The sequence below is a fragment of the Cyprinodon tularosa genome, unplaced genomic scaffold, assembly GCF_016077235.1.
Source record: "Cyprinodon tularosa strain WSP-4 unplaced genomic scaffold, ASM1607723v1 ctg257, whole genome shotgun sequence".
Taxonomy (NCBI): Eukaryota; Metazoa; Chordata; class Actinopteri; order Cyprinodontiformes; family Cyprinodontidae; genus Cyprinodon; species Cyprinodon tularosa.
In genome coordinates, this window is record NW_024038953.1 from 851,594 (window position 1) to 862,497 (window position 10,904).

General features: G+C 36.0%; 1 protein-coding gene across 1 annotated transcript; it reads left to right on the top strand.

Annotated features, from left to right (window-relative positions):
* Positions 1-1,906: 1,906 nt before the first annotated feature.
* On the top strand, positions 1,907-10,658 carry LOC119785749. The gene is made up of 5 exons (XM_038288545.1): positions 1,907-2,782; positions 5,288-5,543; positions 5,747-5,780; positions 8,310-8,490; positions 10,123-10,658. The coding sequence occupies exons 1-5, from the start codon at positions 2,740-2,742 to the stop codon at positions 10,476-10,478; spliced, it is 870 nt and encodes a 289-aa protein (XP_038144473.1). The 5' UTR covers positions 1,907-2,739; the 3' UTR covers positions 10,479-10,658.
* The last annotated feature ends 246 nt before the right edge of the window (positions 10,659-10,904 follow it).

Genomic DNA, 10,904 nt, shown 5'->3' on the forward strand with positions numbered 1-10,904 from the left:
AATTCTGTGTCTTTATAAATACTAAAGACCTAACATGCATGTTCTTTCCCAGAATCCCTGTTCTAGGAGAAATGTGATTTATTAGCACATGCTGTTTCCTGTAATGACAAACAATGTCTAACTTGTTTTTTTTTTTCAGTGTTGTCCTGTATTTAGCATCCCATCAATTCTGACCTGTTGTCCTGTATCTGCTGAAGAAAACCACCACAAAGCTGGTGGTGTACACAGGGTAACGCTTTTATGATGGGGTGTCATAGGAAAGGGATATAGCCCCCTTTACAGATTTTAATTTTATAAATTATTTAAAGAATATATATTTTCCCCCTTTCTACTTTGTAGTTATGAATGGTCTGGTCTATAACAAAAATATAAATTAAATACACAGTTGTGTTTATTAAATTTGACTTATTAAGTTATACTTAATTACAATTCAAATTAAAATATAATGTTATATACTCTATATGGTATTCTGTGTGACTATTTATATTTTATGCTTTTTCCATAATTTTCTGGTATAAAAACTGATTTGAAGCTAATAAAGAAGAAGCAATCAACCAAAAACAGCCCCTCTACACTGAAAGTGTAGAACTAGAACCAGAACCCACGGGAGACATGTTCTTTCTGGGGTTGGTCCGAGGCCCCTCATACCTGCTACTGTATTTAACAAACATAATAATCTTTTTTACACCACAGGAATTTGGATCCAGGTGTTCACACGTATACAGTTATGCTTAACACTAAGCTGCAGCTTTAACTACATATAGCTTTGAATATCATTGTATAATTATCATATCCATCTGATATTCACCCTTTTGTCCTGGCTGTTGTGTTATGTATTTTTTTCCTTTCTTCCTTTTTAATTTTTGCAGGTGTGACAGAATAGCTCTGTTTTCTGTGACTTCTTAATTCTCTCTCCCTATCTCTATCGTCCTCTGTTTCACCCCTTAATTCTTATCCTATCTCCCTTCCCCACCTCTATCTCCATGTCCAATGCATATCTTTTTTCCCCCCTAAAAGCAACTTCTGATAAAGCTTCACAGATGATTACTAAGTGAGGCCTTATGAGAACAGCCACGATGGTTCACTCGTGAAAGCTAATCTGTTGGGCTATTTTCCAGCACCAAGACATAGATTTTTATTGCTATATTAGAATAGAGTTCACTTTATTGTCATTACACTGTCACAAGTACAAAGAAATGAAATGAACTCTCTGTTTTAACCCTTCCCCTTGGAGAACAGTGGGCTGCCATAGTGCAGTGCCTGGGGAGCAGTGTAGGGGTCTTGCTCAGGGACACAGAGTGACAGTCTGTGTAACTGGGACTTGAACTCAGAACCTCTGGGACCCAAGCGCAATGCGCTAACCACTAGGCCGGCACTCCCCGAGAAGCACATCTTTTGACAAGGATTGGATTGACAAACATACGGAAAAGGATTAGGGAAAGAAAAAAAAAGTTAACTGACTTTTTTTCTCAGAATTCTGACTTTAATCTCAGAATTTTGGATCTTAATGTAGATGGGCACCATGAAGGCAGAGATGTGGGAGCACTCAGTTTCACTGACAATGCTGTGAGTTGTTTGAGAGGGCCAGTAACACATTGGTGGAAAATGATGGAATTAGGCAACTTTTTACGTGCTCGAGGGGTCCCCTCATTAATAGAGGAGCAGAAGGTCATTAAAACAAGAGAGCTAGTCTCTAAAACAGACATGGCTATGGCTTGATGCTAACATGTTTGTTATCTGTCAGAATTCTGAGATTAAAGTCAGAATTCTGAGAAAAAAGTCAGAATTGTTGAAATGTTAAACTGAAATAAAATAAAAAAAATCAGTTAACTTTCTTTTTTCAGAGGCCCTAATCCTCTTCCGTACAAACAGGACAAATCTAAATTGAAAAAAAAAGAACTGCAACCAAACATCATGGGATGAGGGATCCAATCCATCCTTCCCATGTCGTACGTTTCGGACTTCATTCTTCTTTTGATCTAATATCATCCCTCTGATTGTTTAACAGTTATTGTTCTTGACATCTCCATCCGTCAGAATTCAATTATCCCCCCAACTCATCTAGGTGTGAACATGGGACCTGTTTGATTGATGCATGAATGCTTTTCGATTAGATTCATCCTCTTACATAACACAGTTTTAACATCCTTTAACCGAACATTTCAATGCGGGGTGGGATTTTTAATCGAACAATAAAGTACCTTGAGAGCTTCTGCATGGGTAGAGTTAGAAATCGCTGGTTGTGGTCAGATTACAGAGTTGACCACCCACAGTTTTGGTGCAGCAGCCGTCCAGCTGCGCAGGAATAATAATCCCTCTGTTTTAATCTGGTTTAGCAAGAGGCGATCCAAACCCTGGTCCCAAGGCCATCTGAGGCCACACATGTGTGAGAGAGAACAGGTTTCCCTGTGATTAATAACAAGTTGTCAACACTTTCTGTAGGTTGTGAGAAAGTGGGAAAATGAAGCCTTAAATCTGTGATTGTTTAATATAACCAAAGCAGTATGACGCAGTTTCAAATTGTGAGAACAAGCTGGTGGGATTTATACAGACACTGCTATGATTATTTGGCCCTCTTGTGCTCATATGATGTTTATTTGTGCAGAGGCAGCCTGGGTTTTAGTGGCGAAGGCCTAAATAGTAGGGATTATTGCTTGACTCTCCCTCTCTTAGCCTATTTTTCAGCATCAACCTCTCTGGATTTCATTTCATTCTCCGTTGTTGTGCTGACCATCAAACATGAGCACAGCAGGTGTTCATCGAGGATTCCTCAGAAAATATGGTAGGCTTCTTCCTTTCTAATGCATTTTTGAAAAAAATTGCACCTTTATGTTGATATGTTCTCCTTTTATCTCTATTTAACCCTGTGATAAATTCCAACATAAGAAGCCTTTAGCTTTTCTAAATGTCAATTTTATGTCGACTCCGTTGTCTATATTTGTATTTTATATAACACGAGTTATTTGTATGGTTCAATTTTGCAAAGCTATTAAAAATGGTTTTTTCTTAAAAATCTCATCTTGGAATTATCATGTTTTTTTTTTTTTTTTAAAGTAGACAATACTTGCAACGAAAAATGAAAGAAATAAGATTGCTCTTATCATCAGCCAACTCGATGTTAATTTGTGAGGTTTTGTGCCGAAGACTTGCCTATTAAGAAACTTTCTCAGATCATCACTTCAGTAGAGTCTTATTACTCCAAGAGTTAATATGCCTCATGAAATTGTTTCCAGATTTTTTTGTGCAGAAGGACAAGAGGTTTGATTTTAAAGCCAAGTCAGGATTTCATGGTTAACATCTGTTTTCTGGCTGCTGTGATTTCATCTGATAGTTGTATCATGGTAGATTACTGTTTACTGGCTTTTAATGTATCTCAGCTCTTCCTATTTTCTGGATTGAGGGTCTTGGAAAGGACTATGTAAGTCAGGATTAACCAACTGTTGGATTAGCTGTGCTCCTGAATGCATGCATACCATGCAATAAAAAGTAATATGCTGCTATAGTTCTGCTTTGAATGCTAAGATGGCTCTTTTTACTGACACAGAAGCATTCTTCATAATCATACTTCAACATTTTTTCTATTACAGAAAGTATTTTTCATATAGAGCTTGTAGACATGATATAGCACATAAAAATACCACTTATTTCTCAGTTATGTGCACAGCAAAGGTACCTTACATTAGCAAAGGTACCTTACATTAGTAAGGTACCTTTGCTCTTTCCATGGTTTTAAAACCGAAACATCAGCTATTTGCATGAATTGATTGATTAATTAATTGACAAAAACGGAAAAGCAACTGACATTTTTCAGATCTATAGGTGTTTGAGGAATGCTAAGGCAGTAAGGCATCAGCAATAGCCCTATAAAAGCACCTGTTGGGATCCAATGAGCTGGAGAGGCTTAGGAGGCCATTCCCATGTCTGATTCTACACAGGGAAAATAATCACAGATGGAAAATTCTGGACATGATCCTATTATATATCACAAGGTCAAATCATATAAAGTGTATAACATTCAAGAGCTCTATCTCAGACAATACAAGCCTCAGTCAATGTGTCTAATTAATTTATTTTGTTGGAGGTGAGATAGCCTATACTATCCTTTCTTTTCAATGGTTTGAAAAAAAAACTCCCTTACATTGCAGCATGAATTAGATTTGGAAAGTTGCAACTTAGTTATACTGAAGGTTTCAGGAAGAGTACTTTAATCCAATGCTATGACTCCACGTTAAAAACAGACACATTATATGAGCAAAGTGATATAAAACAACTAGTCAGCACAGTGTAGGAGGGGGGACTCACTGTGCTAAAGGGCTTGTTTTGCAGCCAGTGGACCCGGTCACCTTCAGGTTAATGATTTTACCATGATTTTCTATGTTTAACAAAACATTTCCCAGGTCAAATATAAAGTCATCTGTCTAAGAGCTGAAACTTCACCCTTAACTCAGATCAGTTGGACAATAATCATGAGAAAAGCAAAAAATTTACAATAGAATAGCTGAAAAAAAAAAAAAAAATCAGGTCCAGATCTGAATCTGATTGGTTGGACCTTAAGAAAAACTGTGCAGAAACAAATGTCAACAAACCGCAGCAGCGTTGTAAAGCAGGAGTCATAATGAGTGAATGAGGACGGCTACTTCAAGGTATTCCTCCAAAAGTCATATCAACAGGCTGAAGGTGTTTTCCTGTTCCTGTTAATTATCATATGATGTTTTTTATTCCTGAACTGTGTGAGGATATTTTTATATAAACAAAGGTCACCTGTATAGAACGATTGAAACAGCTAGACTTTCCCTTTGTGCAGAAGTTTTTAATGTTTAATATTTCTAGTAAAAAAGTGAGGTCTAGAAGAACAAGTTTTACATTAAGCCTTGTTTACCCAGTTAACAAGCCAACAAAAAAAGGGAAAAAGCTCATTAAAAATTTAAAAAAGTAAAACGTTAAAAAGTCTAGTCAACATTTATATTTAGGTTTATAAACCAAATAAATGTAAGTGCTGGATCAGCAATAATGCATCTAATGTTGTACCAAAAAATATGTTTCTTTTAGTCTCAGTGTTTTTCATGAATTTCATATAGAAGCACTTTTGTTATTTTTCTCAATATATTCGGGCAAGTTGGCGTTTCTTGGTATTACATTGACAATAATTTTTGCCATCAAAATATCCATATTTTTTTAATTCTACAAAGGTAATAAAAAATGTCCTGTATATTCCAAAAACACTACTGGCTAAGTACTTCATTGAAACCCTATAAAGGGTTAAATCCCCTGTACTTTCCTTCTGCAGGGGGCTTCATGTTTAAACACTGGAAAGAAAAATACCTTGTGCTCACTATGGAGGGAAGCCTGTTGGTTTGCCGGGATGCACTGTCCCCCCCTGACCAGGTGGTGGCGCTACAAAGCTGTGAGTCGATCGCTGAGGGAAGAGAAATCCTTGACCTGCCCAAGTTACCCCCAGGTGGCAGGAGGGATTGCTGCTTTGCCCTCATTCTGCCACAGAACAAGTTCCTGCTGCTTCTGTCTGACAGCCCTGATGACTGCAAGTGGGTGTTCTTTGTCCCACTCATGATCAGACTTTATCTGCACATGCAAGCATAATACCAAACCAGTGTTCCCATTCCTTTTATCGTACTGACAATCAGACTTTTTATTGCACATGTTTGTTAGTTTGACACAGATTAACCTGTGTAGTTGTTATCAGTGTGCCTCTGTGAACATAATAACATATCATTTTCTCCTTTCCTAGTCTTTGGCTGAAGCTGATCAGGAAGGTGAGAGAGGTCAGTCACTATTTATTTATTTTCTTATGTGTCCTGTGTCTTCATTAAAGCTTGAACTTCTGAATACAATATTGGTACTTTAACAAGCAACAATCACAACATGTAAACACTTTTCTTTATGAGACAACTATAAATGTTTTTTTATAACTGAAAAGCTAGGTGTGCACAACCAGCTGTCAGAATAAAGATCATATTAAAGTGAAGAGCTATCATAAAGTTAGAAAGTGTTAATCTTTTACTTCCAACGCTAAAAAAAGAAATATTTTGCTTTTTTATTGTTTTATCTGAGAGAACAAAAGTCAACATCCAATTATATGCTACAGCTGCAACTTTTGCTGTGTTCCATTTTTACTGAAAAGGTCTAAGTTCAGAGCTAAGAAAGAACCCTACCCAGTGATACTGTAGAAATAAATAATTTCTATGTACATTGTACAGCTATTTATGATAATATAGCTACTATTTTTGATCAAAATTGTCAACCAAATCACTGGTTAATGTTAGCATGGTCACTGTGCACAGATATTAAGCAAATCTTAGAGCATTTTTTGATAAAATGTTTTTTAATGTGTTTTTTTTTCCAGTCGTATTGATCTTATAATTCACAAAACTGCAATGGAAGCACTTTTTTGCATCACAAGAGTCATATGATCTGCAACTACGTAGACCTTATTGCTCATAGACATAATAATAAAACATGTAGAAAATATTTATATACCTGTCAACTGCCCACTAGATTGTAAAAAGATGCAGAAGAAAACGGAGAATAGTAGTTGGAGGATGATGGCACCCACTAGAGCTGTGGCTTAAATATGGACATATCTCATTTGTTTACATCCATCGCTGGCATGTTTTTTAAGAGTTATGACGATAACAAACGTATTCCTAAGCAATATTAGTTATGTTAGCTACTAAAAACTGGAATTGAGAAAATTTGCATTTTTGAAATTAGCAAAATATTGGCGTCATGTTGCACACATTTGTAATGGAAATGCAGCTAACTTATTTAGCTTCCATTTTGATCATTCATCTAAAAATGTAAAGTCCTATCTCGATAATTTTCTCTAATTTTATTCCTGCTTTTATTTTCCTCCAGATCTTAAAATCAGAGGAGTCATCGGCTCCAAATCAAGTGTACATTTTCAACATCTCTTATTAATTATTGCAACTATTTTCAAAATATGCTATATCTTGCTGAAAAAGATATAAATTAAAGCAACTTTAAAGTAAGAAATCAATCCATCCCACACACAATACCTAACATTTAACCAATTTTCATTAAATGGGGTTTCATCTCTATATTTGTTGTAAAGTGCTTTCAGAAATTAACACAGCATTATTTCCAAAACTATCTAGAATTATGAGAGTTATCTATTAAATAGGAGAAAATTTAAATTGAACATATAAGAGCTTTGCTTGAACAGTTGTCCATCCACCCCTCCTAATAAAGACACTAATGTGAAAAAAGAAGACATCCTTAAGGCAAGTTGTTGGTACTAATTTCAAGTTAATTTTTGTCAAAATTTGTTGTCTTGTCAAAAAAAAAAAAAACAGAATAATTGAGAATTTGGTAAAAGTTAGTATTTAATGAAACACCTACATTTTTAAAATCTTAGTTTTTTTTTCCGTACCCCAAAACAAATTCTTTCTACCATAAACTATAGCCTATACCGATAACTCAGATTATTTTGAAACTACTGAAACAAACTACTGATTTATCTGTTGTCAGTGGTCAACATGAAAATTCCTTTGTTTGTTTAGGATATGCTTTTATATCAGGGAGCAGGGAACCACCAGGAAACAGAGCTACCTACTGGAAAGCGTAATGAGAGCTCACTTTTATTTCTCTATTGTCTTCAGTGATCCCTCTTGCCTTGCCTTAAGGGACAGAGACAGCTAATCTTACGCAAAGAACATTACTCAATAAAAACAGAACCGTTACAACCTATTTGACCCAAAGCACATAAGCCAGTCAACGCAAAGTTCATAAGCATAAAAAAACACACCATAATTAAAAAATTTAGGGCGCTATAAGACTTTTTAAAGCAAGGTTTAAACAGTCAATAATACAGAGCTTACAAAGTGAAAGGGAGGCATTTTAATTGAGAACCCATTTTCAGTAAAATCCCTCTAATAATCCTTTCTGTTGTTTTATCATTTTTGTCATTTTCTCAGTATTAACAGCTTCTCCTCAGGGTGATGACTGCAAACGATGTAGCATGATCATATTTCCAATATGTTATATTGAATGGAGCGGAAGTTCTAAAGAACAAGTTGGTTTGTGCAACTGTGCTGCAGGAGCTGTATGCAAATTGAAAGATGCTTCAAGCAGCAGGTGATCAGTGCAGCAGATGTTTCAAGCAGATCCTGGGCAAATATATGCAGTGTAAAGTAGTGCCCAGATTCTCTCTTAACATTCATAAATGGAGGTTCTATCAGATAGGACCGCTTGATAAAGGATAGAGGTAGTGCTATCTTTGAGGGGCTTTGAGTGCAACCAGCATAAAATGCCTATTTTTGCTTCATTCCTAGGGTGTGATGTCTCCACTGCTCCTCCAGAGACAACAAAGCCTCGCTCCCTGCATCACAGACAGAGAGCCGCTGCCCGACTCCTCCAGTGATAAAGACCCCGGCTCACCCAGGGTTGGTGGGATAACGCCACTTCTGTCCCGGGTAACTGAGAGGGGAGGCTCCCTCAGAGACAGACACCAAGGTCAGCTTATCTCTAATAATTATTATTCTTTATTTATACCAAGGACTTCATCATTAGAGGGGCTGTTTTCTTTTCCTTCTCTCCATTTATTCAACTGATCAGGAGAAATATACATCAGCCGTAAGAGTTAAAGGTTTAGGTAAAAAAACAACAACAACAACAAAAAACTTTTGAGATACAGCTGGAAATACTTATGTCTACATTTTATTTCAAAAAAGAGATAACTGATAAAATCCATGACAAAGTGCTGCGCCAATCAAGTATGGAGGACCTAGAGAGTCACTGAAAAGAACACCAGCCATTTCAAATTCAACATTCAAATCAGGCAATTTGCAAACATTTTCTAATGTGCATTTTAAATTCAATTATCAAGAGGAATTGTAAATTGTATTTATTAATCCAGTATGAAATTTCTGGAATTTGAAAATGTATTTTCAAATAAATAACCAAAGAAATGAAAGAATCCCATTTAATTATACATATCTAAAAAATTATCAAATGGGACAGGCTGCTGGAACACCATTTGGCTCAGTGATTGATCAGTTATGAATCAAATCAAATAAATTGGTCAAATTAAATCAGTCCCTTCCACTAAAGACTCAGACTCACAGCCAGTCTAAAGGTTGTTGTCATCAAACACTGGGAACACAGAGAGAGTTCTACAAAAAGGTTTTTGTTTTATTTTTCTTCGGACTTCTTACATTGTTTTTGACTTTAAGTCTCCGTAAAAAGCACTTTGCAGTGTTTTTTCTGTGGTGCTTTAGAGATAACAAAATAAGCAGGAGTGATAGTAGTGAGAGTAATCAGTTAGAAAACAATCATAAAGAAGATTATATTAATAGAGTCTGCAGAATTAGATTTAGAGTCAGTGGTTTATAACTTTTTCCCAAATTTCAGATTTTTTCATCCCACCAGACTTTAAAACATGCTGTTAAATATTTTACAGCAGCCTTCTAATGCTATTCTTTAAGGCCATGCACATTAAATACAGAACTCACAGCCAGTTCTAATATTCTTTTGTACTGCCTAGAGATCCAAATCTTTAACAAATTCTCCAAAAAACTCTAAAATGATTTTTTTCCCTTGGGTCAGTAAGGACATTTGCTTTTTGGTATTTAATTTCACATTTTTATAAAAAAAAAAAAAGAAATTTGGTTTTACATGTTTAAGAAAATGAATTAAAACTTGACCGTAATATTAATCAAGATTACACAATTCAGCTTTAACAATCAATTCTAGTTTAAGTGTTGCTCAAATGCTCCATGAATACGGCACCACTGGCCTCAAATACCAGGGATTGTAGGTGAAGTCATTCTGGGGGGTGAGGGATTATGAAGATTGTATTTATTCTAATTTTATATTTCTTTTGTTTTTATGGTTGAAGGAGAAAAAGTGGACAAGCCTATTTAATAGTGTTTTCATATGCAGAACAGTTACAAGTACAGGAACATTTGCTTTTTTACTTAATCTGCAAGATTCCTTTAATTTGCTTCTCTTATTTGTTCTGGACCCAGTTTTAAGTAAAAACTATAAAGCTCTATGTAATCCAGATACATTTTATTATTAATAATAAAAAACACACAAAAAACACTGTATCTAAGCTATATTTCTACTGTTTGCTTTGTATTATAGGAGTTGGACTGAGGCAGCCTCAGCGGAGTGTGTCTGTGGCCCCTCCTCACCGGGTTTCTGATTGCCTTCGTCATGGTAACAGCAGTGATGCCCGGGCAGTTAGGGCAGTATGTTTGCTGATGGGTGGGGCAGCGGCCTCCTCCGCTTTGGGCTACCTCAGTTCCTGCTCCCCCACTACGCCCCTGGCCACCGGAGCCCCAGAGATTGCTGAAGGCTCAGGAACCTTCTCAGATCTTCCCACAGGAGGCTCCTTCCATGCCTGCAGCCAGGATGTAGACTCCCCGCATTTTAACAGCTTCGACTTTGAAGGAGACTCCGACTTTGATGCATTTGACTGCGGAGGATTTGCATTTTAATTGTGAGCAACTATAAAAAACACTGTTTATAGAACCAGATTTCTCAACAGTCTCAGTACAAAGTGGTAATCTAAACTTTTTGCTGTTGAATAAATAAGTCATCTTTAATTCTAATGTATATTTTTATTTATTTTTCTTGGCTTTACACCCATGCTTATAGAATAAATAGTTGATCATCTTGACGTTTGGTTTTTCATTTCCTGCTGCAGGATTGCCGGATATTAGCTGGGTGAAGGACTTAGACTTACTGATATTCAGATTTCCATCATCCAGAACATACCTGGAAGAGATTTTGCTGCTTTTGTATCTAAAAGTGTCAGAATTTCAACATAAAGAAACTGAAAAACCAAAATTGCGTATAAAAAAAGTTTTTGTAAAAAAACAAACATTGAATTGTACACATGTTGTACATTGCATATTTTAAAT

What these genes read in the sequence shown, in the direction of transcription:
- LOC119785749 (XM_038288545.1), top strand. Translation starts at nt 2,740, where the DNA reads ATGAGCACAGCAGGTGTTCATCGAGGATTCCTCAGAAAATATG. An exon ending in GACAGCCCTGATGACTGCAA is followed by an intron (nt 5,544 to 5,746) that starts GTGGGTGTTCTT and finishes CTCCTTTCCTAG; the next exon opens with TCTTTGGCTGAAGCTGATCA. An exon ending in TGATCAGGAAGGTGAGAGAG is followed by an intron (nt 5,781 to 8,309) that starts GTCAGTCACTAT and finishes CTTCATTCCTAG; the next exon opens with GGTGTGATGTCTCCACTGCT.